The sequence below is a fragment of the Silurus meridionalis genome, chromosome 3 (genome assembly GCF_014805685.1).
Source record: "Silurus meridionalis isolate SWU-2019-XX chromosome 3, ASM1480568v1, whole genome shotgun sequence".
NCBI lineage: Eukaryota > Metazoa > Chordata > Actinopteri > Siluriformes > Siluridae > Silurus > Silurus meridionalis.
This window is the reverse complement of record NC_060886.1, coordinates 8,567,461-8,588,046: the sequence shown is the minus strand read 5'-3', so window position 1 is coordinate 8,588,046 and position 20,586 is coordinate 8,567,461. Positions and strand designations below refer to the sequence as shown.

The 20,586-nt window shown below is 36.0% G+C and overlaps 1 protein-coding gene across 1 annotated transcript in view; it reads right to left on the bottom strand.

Annotated features, from left to right (window-relative positions):
• The window catches only part of kcnh3 (potassium voltage-gated channel, subfamily H (eag-related), member 3), a 162,026-nt gene that overhangs the window by 41,471 nt on the left and 99,969 nt on the right, over nucleotides 1–20,586 (bottom strand). The window contains exons 3-7 of the mRNA XM_046844916.1: nucleotides 15,066–15,200; nucleotides 11,515–11,654; nucleotides 8,238–8,490; nucleotides 6,864–7,021; nucleotides 6,499–6,706 (exon numbers count right to left, since the gene is read on the bottom strand). Coding sequence (XP_046700872.1) covers nucleotides 6,499–6,706; nucleotides 6,864–7,021; nucleotides 8,238–8,490; nucleotides 11,515–11,654; nucleotides 15,066–15,200 — 894 coding nt within the window. The remainder of the gene's footprint in view (nucleotides 1–6,498; nucleotides 6,707–6,863; nucleotides 7,022–8,237; nucleotides 8,491–11,514; nucleotides 11,655–15,065; nucleotides 15,201–20,586) is intronic.

The following is a 20,586-nucleotide window of genomic DNA, read 5'->3' as shown; positions in this document are numbered from 1 at the left end:
ATAAAAAAATAAGACACGAATTTAAAACCTTCAATGCAACACATATTTATTTGCGACATCCTTTCTTTACTCAAATATATAATAAATATAAAAAATGTGTGTGTGTGTGTGTGTGTGTGTGTGTGTGTGTGTGTGTGTGTATATGTATTACACTTTTGGTTAACTGTATTTCATTAGCTCTGTACTGAAACTAATCTACAGCAATCTAATCTACTATACAGTAAATCGGCAATCTGCATAATTGCTTGTTTTTATCTAAGTATTTATATTTTATTAAGCATTTCAGCTGTTGCTTGAACTGTAGAAACCTATAAAATGCACTTTCAAACACTTATACAAGAGCCTTTAGTCTGCATTCTGCCAATGGATAAGTCACAGCTTCTTACTCAGAGTTATGTGTGTTGCTTGACTCCAGACATTAAAGATTGCATCATTGTAGCTTGCTACTGAGGAGTTGCACTTCTGAGTGCTGTTTTTTATTTTAATACTCTAATAACAAAAACTGTGATTTGTTGCAGGTCTTCGCTCTTTTCATTCATTTTTGGCAATTTAGTAACGTCTTGCATCACTATATGTAGCCCCATGCTTTAATCAGATTCTGTCTCCCTGCTAAGTGGTTTTGGATGAAAGGAAATAAAATGCACACTGCAGTTATAAGGGCTGGTTTTTAGAAGTATCCTTTCATTTGAGCAGTTGAGCTGCTGCCCCTGTCTGTGGTACTGAACTGTTCAGAATTAGCAATGCAGCTGTAACTATCCTGGGTGCTGAACTCCAGCAGAGCTCATACTGAAGGCACAGAACAGCATCTCTAAATGTTACAGTTCCTGCCTTCTGGCTTGAATCTGTTCATCAATGATAAAATCCAGAAAGATCAGATGTATCCATCTCTCTCTCTCTCTCTCTCTCTCTCTCTCTCTCTCTTTCTCTCTTTGCAGCTTTTTACTCTCTTACTTTTTCTCCCTCTCACTCATGTGCTCTCTCTCTCTCTCTCTCTCTCTCTCTCTCTCTCTCTCTCTCTCTTTCTCTCTAGAAAGGTTCTAGCTCAGACATATTGAAGCATGGTGTCACATCAACCAAGACAGATGATGCAATATTTAGAGATATTATACTGCTTAAAAGCACTTGTTTATTACAAACAGAAATAAGGGATGGAGGGAAAAGAAGAGCAGGAGGGGGGAAGACATTTTAAACACTCAGTAAACACACACACACACACACACATACACACACACACACACACACACACACACACACATACACATTCTGTCGCTTAGCTTTTTGCCTTCTTTATTACTGAAGCACGTCAACAACCATTTCAAGCTTAAACCTGCAATTAACACACAATCTGCTATGTGTTTTCTTTTCATTTACATACAGAGCAGCTAATTTAAACAGATGGCAAGAAGATGAAAAAACAACACACAAAAAAAAAAAAACACAGCTCCAAAGCAATTCATGTATCCTCTACATTTTCTTTATATCATGATTTCTTGCTTTTTAGCTGTACATCACAGGTACACAAACAGTATTTAGAACTGTCAAGGCATTTTTCATCTATTAGTTTTTCATTAATACTCTACTCTAAATGGACAATGTATTGGGACATTTTCCAGCTATATGTTGTTCTTGGAACTAGTAGACCTGTTCCTCAAGTGAAAGATATTACAGTAAGTAGCCTGAAATAGAGCAATGATCTTAACCTAATGAACCGCTTCATTAAATTCTCACCAAAATCTAGTGGAACATATTCACAGAAGTGTAGAGATTATTATAACAGCAAACGGGTAAAATATTGGGATTTTGGGATGTTCAAAATGCAGGTAAGAATCTTTTGGTGTCCACAAAAATTTGTCAGTATAGTGTATAGTTATAGAGCTCTGATCTTCTGCTCAGTAGCTCCTAGTTTTATAACCAAAAATGACTGTATAAGACCTTAGAAAGGACATTACTCATAATCTTACACTCCAGTGCTCATGTTAGTTCTCACTCTCCAGTGTTCTGTATTGTTTAAAGACTATAATCACACTCTTAATGTCACCCAAAGGAGAATGAGTTTCCCTTTTGAGTCTGATTCCTCTCAAGGTTTCTTCCTCATGAAATCTAATGGAGTTTTTCCTTGCCACAGTCACCATAACTGCTCAACAGGGATAAATACACACCATTGACCTTAACTGTTAAATTCTGAAAAGCTGCTTTGAGACCATGTCTGTTAAAAAGCGCTATAAAAATAAACTTGACTTCACTTCCCTTCACTTCCCTTGACAACAAATATCAAGCATTTACACAGAATGATGCGAAAAACAAAAAACACCCAGTGAGCAACAGTTCTGTGATTAGAAATGCTTTGTTATTGAGAGTGGACAGAAGGGAATAGCCAGACTGGTTTGAGCTTATAGGAAGGTTCTAGTGAATACTCTCTTTATTAAGATGTTTAGATGATCAGAAGGTAATGAGTTCAAATCCCTGAGCAAGGTCCTTAATCCTAAAACTGCTCAGTTGTATAAATGACATAACTGTTATTTGCTCTGGATAAGGGTGCCTTCCAAATGCTGTAAATGTAGTGACCAGTAAAGCATCTCTGAACTATGAGGTGAAAGGGCTACAACAGAAAAACACTACATCAGCTTCCATCCTTTCAGCTACAGCTACTGGGTACCTGATCACAAAAAACTGTAGATTTTAAACAAGAAAAAAGGCATGCTAAGATAATTCTGCCTGCAGTTTTGCTGCTCCCTAGGTGGGTTTTTCTTTGCATTCAGTAGAAATGCTAGACTGTTGTGTGAAAATCCCAGGAGATCAGTAGTTTCTGAAATATTTAAACCAGCCCATCTGGCTCCAGCATTTATGACACAATGATGTAACTGTGATCACACACTTTCTGCAATATGAGAATCTGGCTTTTTGAATAATGTGAATGTGTACACTGCACTGTATCCTAAGAAAGACATCAGTCAGTGTATTTAGTATATAGCAGATTGGCCAGGTCTGTGTTAGAGAAAGGATCACCTGGATAATCTCAGTCACTGACTGGTGAGGACAGAGAGTGCGACAGATACCAGAGACAGACAAATAAACAAACTGTTACTGAGGAACATACTGTAAGTACATTTAAATTATTGTATGGATAAGCCAAAATATAAATAGTGAAATCTATGCCTATGTAGAAATGCATATCCAAAATGCTTTTTTGAGAAATCGTTTTTATTTAGTATGCTGAACGAAACGGAACGCTGCCAACAAGTGCTTAGCATATGTAAATTCCTCAAGGCTGATAATCACAGCAGCTCCTTCATTAAGCGTTTTAAAAAAGGCCAAGTGCGTGTCTTCAACACTGATTTGAAGGATTAAAAATACATTTTAAATATATTTAACCTTAATTTAGGTCAGTGCATAATTCAGTCCAAGTGTTTAAGCAGACAGACAGACAGACAGACAGACAGACAGACAGACAGACAGATAAATAAACGTAAATATGCATACAGGATAGATAGATAGATAGATAGATAGATAGATAGATAGATAGATAGATAGATAGATAGACAGACAGACAGACAGACAGACAGACAGACAGACAGATAGATAGATATATCATACATGACAGACAGACAGACAGACAGACAGACAGACAGAGATAGATAGATAGATAGATAGATAGATAGATAGATAGATAGATAGATAGATAGATAGATAGATAGATAGACAGACAAACAGACAGACAGACAGACAGACAGACAGACAGATAGATCATACATGACAGACAGACAGACGTAGATAGATAGATAGATAGATAGATAGATAGATAGATAGATAGATAGATAGATAGATAGATAGATAGATAGATAGATAGATGATTGTATATAAAAGCGTCTTCATAGTGATGTATAAAAGCGTAATGGTGACAGAAATAGAGCTTCGTACTCTTCCTGGCTTTACACTTGAGGTGTGACATGAAGTTTTAAAAGCTTCTAACAAAAGCACTTCACTCTTCTTCCAGCCCTTTGAACGTTGTATTTGAAATCGAAGTGCAAATTCATTTCTATTTTTGAAATGAGGTCGATTTGTTCCTTGAGCACGCAAGAGGAAATGTAATAAAGCCTGCCGATGGTGTGTCATGTTATTAGGACCATTCATTCTATAATGATCACGTTGAGAGTGAAACGATCTTCCATACTGATGGAAGTGTACAGAATGAGGCACTGATTTTAAACACCACACATGTAGGCACAAGAAGGCTGATGGAGCTGGTGGAGATGCCTACTGAAGCCTTCAAATTGTGTTCTGGTGAAATCTGTTTATTACTGTCATCACTATATAACAGCTTTCGAGTGTAAACAAGGAAGATACACATTTTTTTAAAGACAAAACGTCTTTTTTTTAGTTTAAAATACAAAATACGAAAATAAATACAAAAAACAAAATGTAAATAGTATACTATAGTATATAATACTGCATTTATAGTAACATATCTTAAACATATCTTTTCTGATCTTCCCATTATCTTAATTTGATGATAATTATTTACTATGCTGCATGATATAAAAATAGCCTTGAGGTTCTATTTATATGATCCATCACAGGAACTACATTTCTGCTAGGTATCAGGAAATCTAATATTAGACTATAACGATCCACAAAAAAACAAAAAAAAAGGATTTTATAGCTGTAAACAGTCTCTATTTTGCAAAAGAGAGCAGTGTTCACTTCAGACTTACAGAGATTCATATGCAACAAATGCTGTTTTGTGTTTTTTATTACCGCTAGTGGCTACGCTGTCATTCGGTGAAACTGTTCTTTTGTATGTAAACCATAGTGCCTGTTTAAAGTTTTTGCACATTATCGCTGTTGATTCAAATTTAATTTAATTCATTTTTATGTGTATAGCACTTTTAACAATAGGCTGTGTCCCAAAGCAGCTTTACAGAAATACAGCAACAATAAAGTTAAATAAAAGTGTATTCGTTTGTTCCTCATAATTCTAAGTTTATCCATAATGAGCCAGTGGCGACCCTTGCAAGGAAAATCTCACAGTGATTGCATGAGGAAGAAACCTTGAGAGGAACCAGACACAAAAAGGAACCCATCCTCATCTGGGTGGCACGAATGTCCATTTATTACAGTTTCATCATTGTTGAGGTTTTCAGTAAAAGGTGCTTAAATGAAAAACTGTTCATGCAACCTGTGGTCATGAGCCACTTTAATAGTTGTTGATATTTATTGTAGTCCAAATCCATCCTCAAAGTTTTTGAGTTGCTCAGTAGCTGAGTGGTCTCCTTAGCAGTTCATTCCAGCAACTGAATTTGTTTGATTCCATTCTTTATTTATCCACTGATTTGTTCAGCGACATTTTGAGTAAAACTTTCAGCCATTTTTTATTGTGTAATGTCATCATTAATTTGTATATATTTATAAACATGGATAATTCTTCATGCAAAGATATGAAATTTGTCCAAATAGCTACAATCATAGCATGGCTCCACCCTTCTTCTCCTCTTGTTGAATCAGGGAGATCCATATCTAAACTAAATAAATGGCCTATTCGATTAGTTTGTTCATGAGTCCCGGTTCAGTCATATTGTTCACGGAAGAAGCTCCTTCAGTTTGTACTGAACCGCATGACCCAGTTCATCCAGAATCACGCCCGCTCTCATTCATACTCAACACTAAGTCTAGTTCAGTACGAGGCATGTCTTTTCAAAGGGTCCAATGGAAGACGTGCTGTTTTGCCCCTGCAGACACATGTTGTTAACACGGGTTGGACCAAAGAGGACAAAACTAATGACCCGAAACTAAACGAGAGCGATTCGTTTGCTCAATAGATTAATTCAACAGCACTGATTTGTTCATGAACGAAAACACCACTAATGCACGTTCAAACTACTGTAAGCTGCAACAGGAAATAGAAAATGTACAGAACTGTTCTGCATTTACTAACAGATATGAGTATTCATGCACAAGTTATTATAATGTTTTTGGCAAACTTAAAAAAGTGAAGAAAATTTAAATCCATGCCCATGGCAACCAAGACTTATTAAATTACTTATTCTGATCTTAACACATTCCTTATTTTGAGTGGTACATGTTTGTGAGGAGAAATGTTGGTCATTAGTTAGAGCAGTGCAGCAAACAGCATCAAATAAATCCCTAAGAATTGATTATTAAGGACAGAAACCTTCAGATGCTACACTGGAACACTAATGAGATGCATATTATTAGTGTTGAGATACTCTATACTGAATTTCTGCTCAGATGAGGTTTGGTTCCCCTTTTGAATCTGGTTCCTCTCAAAGTTTTTTGCCAATTAATGGAGCTTTCCATGCCACATTCGCCACTGGCTCACTCATTAGGGAAACATTTACAATTATAAGGAATAAACTTATAGGAGCAAAACTTTACATTCTTTTATACAACCACTTTATCTCTTTAAAACTGTTTTAAGACAGTGTACATTGTTAAAGGCACTATACAAATCAAATCGAACTGAATTGATTGTGTACTCACCAATGTCCCAGGATCCAGGCGTGTTATTCTCGATCTCGCAGCGTCCGATGAAGTACCAGACGCACGCCATCCAGTGAGCCAGCAGAGCAAACATAGACATGAGCAAGGTGAGCACCACGGCACTGTACTGCGAGTAGCGCTCGAGCTTCTGCAGTAAGCGCAGGAGTCTTAACAACCGAACGGTCTTTAGTAGATGAACCCCAAAATACTGCAGACATAAAAAAACGCACACGGATTAAGCTGAAATTCTGCATCCGAATATCATGTGTATGTAACTGTTTATACTGGAGACAATACGTTCATAGCAAGCGTTTTATTGAGCAACCTTGAGACATATAGAAAGGTGAATAAAAGAAAAAACTCACCACACTGACATTGAAAGCGTAGAGCAGGTCGAAGGGTAACGCAGCGATTAGGTCCACAAAGAGCCAGGTGGTGACGTAGTGCACGCAGATAGATCTGGCATCGTACACCACCTGGCCTGATGTGCTCACAAACGTAGTGCGGAAGTTCAACAGAATATCTGTAATACAGGATGTGTTAGTTTTATTGCGCATTTCAGTAATACTGCAGAGTTTGGATCAGAAGGTTATAAGACATTGGTGAGAGCTGCAACGTTGGATGGACAGGATTAGTAATGAGTTTATTAAAAGGACTGTGCAGAAAGTGATCATGTGAAGAAGAGGGACATGGGGTATATAGATAATAGAATACTGAGGATGGAGCTACCAGGCAGGAGGAAAAGAGGAAGGCCAAGGAGAAGGTTTATGGATGTGGTGAGGGAAGACATGCAGGTGGTTGTTTTAAAAGAGGCAGATGTAGAGGACAGCATGATTAGGAGACAGATGATCGGTTGTGGTGACCCCTAATGAGAGCAGCCGAAGGAAAAAGAAGATAAAGTTTGGATCAGAAGGTTGACCGTCCATACAGAGATCACAACCAGTGTGGGCTCATCAAAGCAAGCTCATACACTAGAGGTTTTAGTCTAGAACCTTAGGCCATGTCCACACTAATACGTTCACTTTTGCCAACGCATATTTTTCTGCCGTCCACACTGAGATGCCGTTTTGGAAAACGCATTCCAAAATGGATAAATTCAAAAATTTGAAAAAACGTTAATTATAATTTGTAGTCAACGTTTCAAAGAGCCGGAAAGTAATTAAACTCCAGGCGGAAATGACGCAGGTCGAAGATTTGCTCATGAGCAGTACAGTAAGCGTTTTCAGATGTTTGTGTGTGGATGAGTAACTTTTGGGAAATGATTAAAAAACAAAAGTGTGGATGTGGACTGTTATTTAGAGACGCCATTATTTTATTTATACGGATTAGTGTAGATGTAGCCTGAATGAAATCAGAGTTTTATTACAAAAAAAACAATGTTGGAAAAGAGAAGAATCACATTTGCTATAAAAGCTATAAATATTATCTAAATCAAAATCTTAAAAAGTATTTTTTTAGCTTTACTGAAGAACTCATGAGAAGTTAATGACAATCCATATTCAATCCATATTTTGACAGTGTACAGTCTATTAAATGCAGCAAAGTTTATATTTAGCTACATATGATCAAAGTACAGTTCCAATCAAATATTTTATTTAGTCTTCTAGGCTTTAATTTGGTCTCCTTTCCGCTTTTGCATAATAAACAACAACAAACGTTAATTTCATTCTCTTTAAATAAACCTTAAAGGCAGATGAGGGCAGTGTTCCAGAGAAAAAAACAGAGGCTCTTTGTCTCACCCAGCATGAAAAGGATCTCCACTAAGATGTCGCTCACACTCGGTGGACTTCTGAATGTTGATTTGTCGTCACGTACCCCGACCACAGTGAAGCATACGTTGTAGGGAACGGTGACTGCCACGTAAAAGGTGGCTAAAAGAATCAACCAATCCCAGCCAGCCTTGAAGGTACCGTAATGAAGAAGGATAAAACGCGACTTCTGAATGGCTGCTACTTTGTACTCTGGGATGGGCGGCTTCTCGCCAAACATATTCTTAAAAACAGAAAAGCGTTATGTTAGAACACATTGATAGCACAAGTATTGCTTTTTTTTCAAGGACACATTTGTGTATTCCAATGTTTTATGCACAAAGATTTGTGGACACCTGACCATAAGACTGGTTTGTGAGTTTTGTTATCTTATTTCAACATTTAGTCACCATTCACTGTTATAACACCCTCCACTCTTCTGAGAAGATGTTACACCAGAGTGTGCTTGTGGAAATTTGGGCTTTTTCATCCACAAGGTCTCTAGTAATATCAGGTAATGATGCAGGATGAGGAGGCCTTAAATGCATTCAGGTGTTCAATAAGGTTACTCTAAGGCAGGCCACTCAAGATTTTTCACTCCAACCCATGTAATGCATATCTTCATGGAGCTGATAATACTACCACATCTAAAGATCATATACAATTGTGTGCCTCCACTTTTGTGATAACAGTCTGGGAACGAGCCATATCTATTTCTGAAATTGTCAGGTGTCCAAATACTTTTGTCGATTAAGTTCAAATTCAATTCAAACACATGGATCTCAGCTAATGTAATATATTGACTCTACTATACTGTATAATTGAATACATTATACAGATGGTCCCAGAGTTACGATGGTTTTTCTTGTGATATTTCTAAATGTAAACAATTTCGTGCAACAGGTTCAGGCAGCAGCATACAATGTACGAGTAAAGTTGTCTCAGTGTGTCTTTTTTTCTGTTTCAAACAGTTTCAAACAGCAATTTAAGTGATAAAAGCATGTCTTCCAATCGCCAAGTATGTCTCCTGCTTGCAGTGAAATAAAGAAGAGGAAAGCCTTCAGTTTGTGTCGGGGATGAAGGTGAAACATCAGGACGATAAGCAAAAACTGTATAATCCTCATTATGTGAAAATGGTGTAGTTTAATGAAGTGCTATTGTATAAACTGTTTGTAACTTCAGGACAGTCGCACCGGATCTGTTGTGTTGTGACTCGCGAGCATCAGGTTGCGCAATCAGCTCGCTCGAGACTTAGTGATGGATTCAATTAAACCTGTGTGAACAAACACTAAACCTAAAAGCAGCAAATAACAGCAGCAGTGAACCATTATATTTTTGTCACTTTAATGGTTTTCAGCGAATGATTGTGCATTTGTACACCAATGCGTATGTTTTCTTTTTCCTTTTAAATCAACAATGTTAACGTGCTGCGTTTCTCCGTTTTATTCTCTTCTATAGCATCTGTCTACAACAGTAACCTTTCTGTTTATAAACGCTATTTACTGCGACTTTACTATGTTTGTTTTTTTAATGTTATCTTCACAAATGAACAAATGCCTGTGTATTCTTTTAAACAGAAATTCTCAAAACAATGTTGTATTACTGTATATTTTATATAGACTATTTTAAGCATGGTTGTCAACTTGTAATCTGCAAAATACAATACAAATGTGGATTTACACAAATTGCTTCACCTTCCATACTCAAATGCAGTTTTTGTTAGTTTTTTACAGAAAGAAACAATCCAGAGTGAGTGAATTTGTTCAAGGAGAAATCCAGCATGCACTCCTCGACAAGCAGCCACTATAAACTTTAAAATGTCTAAATTAAAGATATTTAAACTCAATATGTGGCTTTTGCATATTCAATTATGAATTATGGTTTTATATGGTTATAATACGCAAAACAACTATATAGAACTTTTTATCCGATTAATTAGAAAAAAAAGTAAAAATATAAAAATATTAACAATTAAATAATACTCGTCCGATTAATCGATTATCAAAATAATAATCTTTTAACTGGCCTGTTTTTATGTGAAATATAAGATCAATTAAATAAAAGTTAAAAGAAGAACCAGTATTGGCTTTTGAATCGTTTTACTGGCTCAATAAAATATTACACACATAATCTGGATTAACAGTCACTGGTTTTCTCTCTTTTAGCCTAAAAATAGTGCAGAACCACTCCATTCAGGTCCCTGAGGTCATGTTGCACAATGTTGCACAATATCTTTGAAGTGGATTTTACTGTGTCATACATCTTCCACATCCATATATATTACACTTGTGGATGTGTGTTTATAGCAGTCTCTAGACTGGATGTATTAGACCAGTGAATTATCAGTTTTTTATTCCTTTTTCTTAAATGTACTGTTATTTTAAACTGAAAATTATGGTATTTCACCCTGACCCAATTATCAGCTTGTGTAACTGCAATACACATGGTTGAAATGAAACAATATACTTTATAGTAGTAAATATTATTCTATGGCAGAGCGCAGCCACTTGGGAACTCCAGATCCCAACCGCTACTGTGACCTTTAAACATGCCAGTCATAATCTCCAACACACGCACACACACACACACACACACACACACACACACACACACACACACACACACACACACACACAAATAGATTTCCATTCACAAACACTCTGTAAAGTAAACCTCTTTGTGATCCTCTTCACCGACTCATCAAGCCTCATAGTTTACAGTTGATATCTCGATGCTGATTTGTTTCCTGCCACGGTGTTTTGTTCCTGTTTTGCCTCTTGTGATTCTGTTTGCACATGGAATGACTTCTGCCTGTTTCTGACTAAGTTTTTGCTTATTGTTTTGGATTTGTTTGCTTGGATTAATGAAGACTTCCTGTTTTTATTGCGTTCACAGCCACTCGTGTGAGATTCGTGACAATTTTTATGCTTTTTTTTCTTTTACTAAACCTCTCAAAAATATTTAAAAGCATTTTTACAGGAATCTGATGAAGCTAACTGCAAAGAAAAAATCTATAATAATTTCCTGGTTGAGAAGTGTACCATTTCAATAATATAACACATACTATATTGCAAATAAATAATATTTTTTTACTCTTTACTCTCAGAATGACCACAGATTGTAGAGAAATGTGAAACAATGGAAGTAACCTAGTTTTCCTAATAATTCTTATTTGTTAATATTTTAAGTACCTTTCCCTATAAGTTAGGGTAAATGATTACTTTGTGTAACAGGTGTTGAATGTACTACTGCATGTAGAAGCACTTACATTATTGATCTTGAGTTTGCTTTTGTCCTGTTTCTGCAGATGTCCTGAGAGCTGGTAGAGCACGGCCCGACTGCGCCGCCGGTTTGCGTTAAAGCCCTGCGGCCGCGTGACCTTGTGAACTTCCAGTCCTGTCTCCTCATCTGAGCACAAAGCACATGCATTTTTATGTTTTTTAAGAAAATCGACAATTAAAAAAAAAAGGTAAATATGAATTGAACATTGCTCTTTAAACATACAGTAAATACACTATATGAACAAAAGTTTGTGGACAAGTCAAGTTTATTTCTATAGCGCTTTTCACAACAGACATTGTCTCAAAGCAGCTTTAAAGAGTTTAAGTGTTAAGGTGAACTATGTGTATTTTTCCCTGAGCAGCCATTTGTGGTTATAAAACTAGGAGCTACTGAGCAACTCATAAAATATGAGACACCTGACCATTAGATCTGTGTGTTTTTTGAACATTCTATTACACATTTAGTCTCCATTTTGCTGTCAATATAACCTCCAAGATGTTCCACTGGATTCTGGAGTGTGCTTGTAGAGATTTGTGCTCACAATAGCATTAGTAAAGTCAAGTGCTGATGTAGGGTGAGGAGGTCTGGGGGTGCAGTCAGCATTCCAAATCATTTCAAAGGTGTTCAGTAGGGTTGAGGTCAGAGCTCTATAGCAGGCCACTTAAGATCTACAACTCTTGTAAACCATAAAGATATGGTTTACAACTTGTTTGCAGGTTGTACAACTTAAGGACGTTGAAGATTTACAGCTGCTGTACCAATTACCGAATAACTGCAAATGACTGAAGTTATATAACTACTTGACCACACGAAAAGCACAAAGTATTAAATTGGCTTCCGCTTAAAAGCTAATTGATAGAAAGTGCAGGGCGGAAATTGTATTGCTGTCACATTCATTTTGTTCTCTGCTGTCTCTACCTGCACTCACCTCTGTTCTCCATTCAAATAAACTCACTTCCAATTCACTTCATCTCCTTAAGATTTAATCGGACCTCAAGAATACAATTAGTTGCCTTTCAGACTGGTCTGGTCTGAAATGAGCAAACAGGACAGGTGTTGTGTGTGAAGTCTTAAGGTTTTGTAAATACATTTTTATATAAACGTCTGGAATAAGTTCATCAGTGCTAAGCCAGTATAAGGTGCTATTTTTGTTACTTTGCAGCTGCATGCACATTTTTAGTAAGAGTTTTATACTAGGTCTGGGTTGGAGTGGATCCAGTGTGGAGGGAATACACTCTTAATAGGATGCGATGTACTGCACACTCATGTTCACACACTCATTCACTAGAGGCGAAAGAATGTAGCCAGTCAACCCACTGGCATGTTTTTAGTTGGTGGAAGGAAACTGGAGAACTGAGATAAAACCCCAAAGAGAGAGTATATGAAATTCCATGCAGGCTTTGATTGAAAAATCGGGGTAGAATTGAGAATCCTGGAGTTAATAAACATTGATTGGGTGAACACCATTGGATTTAATACTGCAAAAAACTGATTGGTCAGTTTTCTAGTTACGTTAACAATAAATGTTTAGTTCAAATGAACAAAGTACCATCTTATATGTACTATGTAAGTTGTCAAAATGTGTGGAATTAAAGAGAACATTGTTCATGTATGAATTAAAAAAAAGCATACAGTAGTCTAAACATTTTCCACAGAATTCCTCACCAGAATTGTCACCTCTTAAACACCTGCCTACGTGAACATAATATTTAATGGTAGACTGCTGCTATAAAAGGAAAATCCATGTTGAATATATTTTCCTACAATCCAGCAAGCAGCAAATCACATAGCAGTAAAAACATTTTTTTTTTTATATTATGTCAATACTCATTTATTTATAAATGTAGTTTTTGGTTTTGTAATTATACCCTTGATTTACTATTATACAAAATCAGATATCATGCATAAGGAAACGCTATGATAACCTACTTTCATTTCTTTCCAAATGGAATGCTGGAGCAGTGACATAAAAATATATATTTCTATTCAGAACAGACTAGAATGAAAAATTGCTTCACATTGTGAATACTTAAATCTGATTTGGTTAGAATGTGTGCCTGACCTGGACAAGTTTGGATGATTTGTATAAATGTGCTCGTTAGAGAGGGGTACGGTACACAAAATTCACGGTACCTCGGTTTTTAAATCACAGTTCGGTTTGATTTTGGTACGGTTAGTGGGAATGCAAAACATAAAATTGCTTCTCGTGTTTTATTAACGCAATTTATCATCATTAACATTTGTAAACATCAACATTTTATATTTTTAAAATGCCTGCTTGTTTAAATAATATATAAAACTATATTTTATTAAAAAAATCGCATTATTGCAAAACACTTTTTTCATTATATTGATTAAATTGAGTGATCAAATAAACTGGCACAAATTAAATTTGAATTAAAAGAGATTAAAGCAAAGAGGTTAAAGAGAATTAAATTAATGGACAAATGTAATTAAATAGTTTACATTTGTTAGACCCCGACTGTGTAATACTGTGTGCTTTACATTTAATATAAAATTTTCTAAAGATATTATCTACTTTAATGTTCTTTCAGCATACTTTAACAAATGTCTTCATTTCTTCCATACTTCATTCATTCACTCCCTCAAATTGTCAGGATTTTCTCCTTTTGAGGGAAATTCCTAAAGCTGGAGATAAAACGCTGAAGAATCTATATCGTTATCTATAGCTTTAGCTTCTAGCCCAGGGGTCGGCAACCCACGGCTCTGGAGCCGCATGTGTCTCTTTCATCCCTCTTCTCTGTCTCTCTGTGTTTTCTTTTTTCTCTGGAAATTGAGTCGAAATGGCTCTTTGGGTGTTTAAGGTTGCCGAACCCTGCTCTAGCCACATGGAGGCTAACGCTAGCACTATGGATTCTTTAGCGTTTTCAAGCATTCGCAAAACAAACACAGAGTGAGTAGCCACGGTGTCACTGGGCCAATTCTAGATTCTTTTTTTATACCCCTGACATCGTTATGTATGATTTCAAGTTTTAAAATAATAATAATTATAATAATAAAAAGGCTAAACAAACTTTATACATTCCTAAAGAAACTTAGATTAAAAAGGATTAGATTTAGTACACATGTACTGAACCGAAAGCCCTGTAATGACCGAAATAACTTTAGTACGAATATGTATACATAAAAATTCCCTTGTAAATGTTTTAAAATTATTATGGAGTTGTAAATTATGTAAATTATCGGGACAGCAAACAGAACTTTTGCTATGTTTCCAAACGGACGGTTTTAGTCGGCGGATGTGAGCATCGTAAGATTTTGGGGATTGATTTAAAACTTGGCGAATCAGTAAAATAAAATAATTTTTCTGTGTATCTATATAAAAAAAGGACATCATGAATAAAGGTGTGCTGTGTTGAAGATTTAGATTTCTACTTTTTATATCCTTTTTTTTATAAATTAATCACGCGTTAATAATTAGTTCTTATTAAACAAACGTGAAGCAGGTGTGAAGAGTCACTGAAAAGTATCATAGTTCTGCTCTGACATTTGATGCGTGTTTGTATAGATGCTCACCCAGTTCAGGACACTGCTCTGCATCCTGGTCCTTCTTATTATCCGTGATGTCTTTATGGGACACGAGGAACAGCACGACCTCTCCCTTCTCATTCTTAATGGGCACGATATCCAGCAGACACCAGAACTGAGTACCTGCCAATTAGAGAGATGCTTTACAGCTTCTGTAACAGCTGCTCATTAACACACGCCAGAACACAGGGGAACATGCTAAGAGCTTACCACTGACACATGAAACATGCTGGAGACAATCTCTAATCCAGTTCATCCCTCAGCGATCTCCATGTGCCACACACACACACACACACACACACACACACAGAGTGAGATTTATAGTGATTTGTTGCTGTTTTTTTTATCTACTCAGAAGCTCTTAGGTCAGCAGGAAAATCCGGGAAATCTGCAACACTGCGATCTCCATTATAAGGATTCAAACTGTCAAGAAACCGATAGTATTTTCTTTGTTTTTCACCCAAGGTAGGCATAGATGATTAAGACGGATGTAGAATAAAGACACACCTGCCAAGAGATCTTTCAATCTCCTCAGACAGATCCAGCAGTGTTTGTGTGATAGACAAAAACATATTCATCTTAAAAAGAAATGGAGTGCTCTGATAATAGAATTGATGCAACCTACAATGACAGTAAGTTGTTTTTCTGTTTGTGCAAAAACTGTGCTGTTTAAATCAATTTAATGCTTTTATGCTGCTTGTCTTTCTAGAAAATGAGCCACATCAATAAGCAAAAATAGCTGCGTTCGATGGCATAGCATACCCCAGGGCTGGGGAAATCACCCCAAAAAATATACAGCGAAAGTAAAAGACATTTTCAAGACACATTTTATTCTCATCACCATCATAACACATTCATAAGGTTCCTATAAATAATTTATACGGCAATATTGGAGGATTAATTCGATGCTAAAACCTGAGAGAGAAAGTTTATGAAGATGAGGGCTCTGTCTTTAAGTGTGAAAGAGAATAGAAATGATTCTTCGGTTATTACACTTTTTTTTTTCCTTCGATAAATTGTTTACTTGTCATCGTTCCTTTTTTAGTTACTATATAGAATTGTTACTGTATGAGCTCTTCGTTTGAAGCCTTAGATGAGCCAAGCTAATGATTTTTAACATCAAGCTCCTATTTATAGTCCAGATCAATCATCGAATCAATATGTATTGACGCTATGACTTTCTCAAAGTGTCATGAGTGTGCTTTTAAGGGGGGAAAAAGTCAATAACATGCAACAGATAAGGAATACTGAAAAAGGCTACATTTACATGCAGTCTAATGATCTGGTAACCATCTAACACATGCAATATATGGACAGATGTTTGTGCACACCTAATCATAAAATTTGTGTGATAATAATCCTCCCATCTCACATTTAGTCCCCATTTGCTGTTATAATAACCTCCACTCTTCTGGGAATATGTTCTGGATCAAGTGTTTGGGGAAGAACCACATCAGGTGTCCCAATACTTTTGTCCATGCAGTGAAGCTGTAAGAATCAGAATGATATAAAGCACGAGCGCATATGAGAGTAATTTTTAGCTGTTTGAGCAATAAGGGTAATTCTTTTCTCTTCTATTGTTTTTAATAAAACATGAATTAGAAGAATGTTAGGCGTATGAACATTATAGTGTCTGTCATTATCACATTAAAAGATGTATAAAAGCATTTTACAGTGCTCTCAACTAATATTGGTATCCGTGTTATATATAAGCAAAGAAGGCAGTTTTACCAATGCAACACTGCAGTAAAAAATCGTTGTTAAATATGTGTGTGGCACAATTTTTGGCTCCTATTTCAGCAACCATTTTAGTATCTTCTCAAGGGACAATACTATAGAAATGAAACTTGGACATGTTTTAGAGTAGTCAATGTGCAGCTCGTAGAGCAGTATAGATTCACTGTGCTCTGAAAATAACTCAACATACAGTCATTATTTTCTAAATTAATACAAATGTGTGTATCTTGTATTAGAGCAGTTCAAATGTGTACTTTGAGTACAATTCTCTCATACTGACCACTAGATGTTCAAAATGCACCTGATGGCAAAGAACTCTGAGGATTTGAGGATTAGAATTGTGACTCTCCAAAAAGAAGATCGGTTACATGCTAAAACTGAGTTACGGTGCAGTCATCATTTACATTTGCGCCATTTAGCAGAGCGACGTCCAAAAGTGCTTTGAGTCTCTAGCAATGAATAAAACTACACTTGATTACAAACTTAATATAAATCAGCCTACAACTCTGTTGAGAATTTTCTTTTTTTTAACAAAGCAAACTTGGAAAGTGTTAGTTTAAGTCAGGGTCATGGGTCATACAGAAGTTTTTCAAGACGTGTTCGACTCGGAACAGACCTCACAAGGGTCGATCAAATATGTTGAGTGTTTGTGCTGTGCATCAGGTGCAGAAGCTGCTTAAAAAAACAGACACTTGAGTGCTGCAGCATTGCTTTAGAGGTTGCAGAAGCGAAAGGTCCACTTTTTAATCACAGAAGGAAGCCTTCTCTAAAGCTGGCCTATACAAAAGCTCACAAACAGTTTTCTGAATATTCTTGTGTTTGTGGGATTTCTTGTGAGAAAGTATTATACATAAATACTTTGAAATAAAACTATTCATTAGAAATAATTTGCCTCAATGCTTTGTTTACTCCATTTAACTAAACATGAAGCACTGTGTTTCTCATGGACCATTATTACTGACGCACTCCCTGCTAAAATCTGGAGCTCTGCAGAATAAAAAAAAGGAGGATCGGACAAAAACAGTGTGTTACTGGTGTAAGGAGAAGATTCAGGCCATAGAAAATGGCAAAAAGTTTCCTTAAAAAGTTTGGGATTATTTCAACCTAAAACACAAAGCAAACACTGTACAGTGCGCTTATCATTTTTTAAAGTAATTTAAAATGTATTTTTATATTTTTATTTATATACAGCGAGCTCAAAATGTCCCTCCGCAGTGCCCGTGCAGAGCAGAGTAGCGAAGCAAGTTTTTAAAGCTGGCAATAAATACACATTTAGTTTGTGGAAAATTTCAATGAGTTTTTCAGGAGACGAGAAAGAGTACTGTGAGAGATTTAAAAAATAAATACACGAGTAAGAATAATTATAAGTTTCATTAAACAAATAGTTTTCATAACCTACTGTATGTGGCCACTGCATGTATCTGTATTTTTATGGAATATGGCAAATGCACTAAATGGGTGTGGATTTCACTGATATTCTTGTATGCAATTTGAGCAATAAAGATTTACATTTTATTTAAAAGAAAAACTAATTTTTTGTTCATTTAAAAAACCTGTCTTACTTATACATACATATATATATATATATATATATATATATATATATATATATATATATATATATATATATATATATATATATATACAGTACAGACCAAAAGTTTGGACACACCTTCTCATTCAAAGAGTTTTCTTTATTTTCATGACTATGAAAATTGTAGATTCACACTGAAGGCATCAAAACTATGAATAAACACATGTGGAATTATATATGGAATTATATACATAACAAAAAGTGTGAAACAACTGAAAATGTCATATTCTAGGTTCTTCAAAGTAGCCACCTTTTGCTTTGATTACTGCTTTGCACACTCTTGGCATTCTCTTGATGAGCTTCAAGAGGTAGTCACCTGAAATGGTCTTCCAACAGTCTTGAAGGAGTTCCCGAGAGATGCTTGGCACTTGTTGGCCCTTTTGCCTTCACTCTGCGGTCCAGCTCACCCCTAAACCATCTTGATTGGGTTCAGGTCCGGTGACTGTGGAGGCCAGGTCATCTGGCGCAGCACCCCATCACTCTCCTTCTTGGTCAAATAGCCCTTGATGCCTTCAGTGTGACTCTACAATTTTCATAGTCATGAAAATAAAGAAAACTCTTTGAATGAGAAGGTGTGTCCAAACTTTTGGTCTGTACTATATATATATATATATATATATATATATATATATATATATATATATATATATATATATATATATATGTGTGTGAGAAAGTGAGAAAGTATTATACATAAATATATATATATATATATATATATATATATATATATATATATATATATGTGTGTGTGTGTGTGTGTGTGTGTGTGTGTGTGTGTGTGTGAGAATGTATATAAATTAAAGTAGGAGTTATTTAAATAAGATTTATTTCCATTAAGAAATTGAAGAAAATTTTCTTTGTTATACCAACAACTTAAAGGATTGATAACATCTCAAGGATAAAATTGAACCTACTGTAGGTAAATTAACAATTAAACAGGCCTGTCACTGGAAAAATACAACTGAAATTTAACAAAACCTTTGAATTAAGATATCTGAAACCTGAGAGACAACTTAAAGTAGTAAAGGTGCAAAAATACACTAAACTAAAACAGTGTTATATTCAAATATGTTTAACAGATTTTGCTTTGTTTAGGTTTCTTACAGTTTTTGTGTTTTTTTGTTTTTTTTGCTGCAAAAAAAAAAATCAAAACAGAATATCTACATTTTCAGGTAGAAACTGGGATCTCTGAGCTATCCCCTGGTGTAGAAAAAAAATGTGTTCACTGGGAACAGAAGTTGCTGGAACTGTGAGGTATGCCTTGGCAAGAAAAAGAAATTGGTACATTAGAGCATTTTCTTTACACCATTTTACTGCACAGCAATTGAGGGGAATAGAAGTGTCCATATTGTACATGTCAATCTCTGCTTCTATACTGGATTTGGGCTGTGTAACTGCAGTTTTAGCAAAAGCAGCACCAAGACGATCTTCCAGTGTTGTCTTTTTCCTCTGTGGCTGTTTTTGCTGAACTCTGTGTACTGCATCTCTCTGATCAGTGGGATCTCCATCACTGGCACCACCCACCCTTTTTTCTATTTGCTCCATAATGCGAGCCTTAAAAACAATTAGTAATCCAGACATACCTGCTGTAACTGGTTTGATTGGTTCTTCAGTGGTGGAAAACCTCTTCGTGTTGATCAGAAAGTAGGTGCGGCAACAATCTAAATCTGGGGTCTATGGCAGTACTGTCTAGAAGATAATCTTTTCACCCTTTTCATCAGTCTTTTCATCAGACAGGATGGTGGAGGCCTTTTTTCAGCAGTTTAAGCAGCTTTACTATTTCTTCTGCATCCCTGATGTCGGCGTTGTCTATAGTATGAAGTTGATATGCATTTTTTTAACAAAACACTTAATATAAAGTGCCAACTTCTCTTGCTGCCACCTCTATGTTAAATGCGTTGTCAGTAACTATAGCAATGCTTTAATGAACCCTTTCAAACTCCCACTCATGTATATCCGCTTTTAAACTTCGGCAATGTTTGCCCCAGTATGTGTGTCAAAAAGCAGGAGAGTCTGAAGCTCAAAACCTTTACATGTGCCGTGACTGTGATGTAGCCCTGTACAGGCCACGAAGTCCACCGGTCAGTTGTTATTGCCACATTCTCAGTCTTTTTCACACAATCTACAACTTTTGCCTTAGCTTCGTTATACAGTGCTGGAATTACCTTACGACTG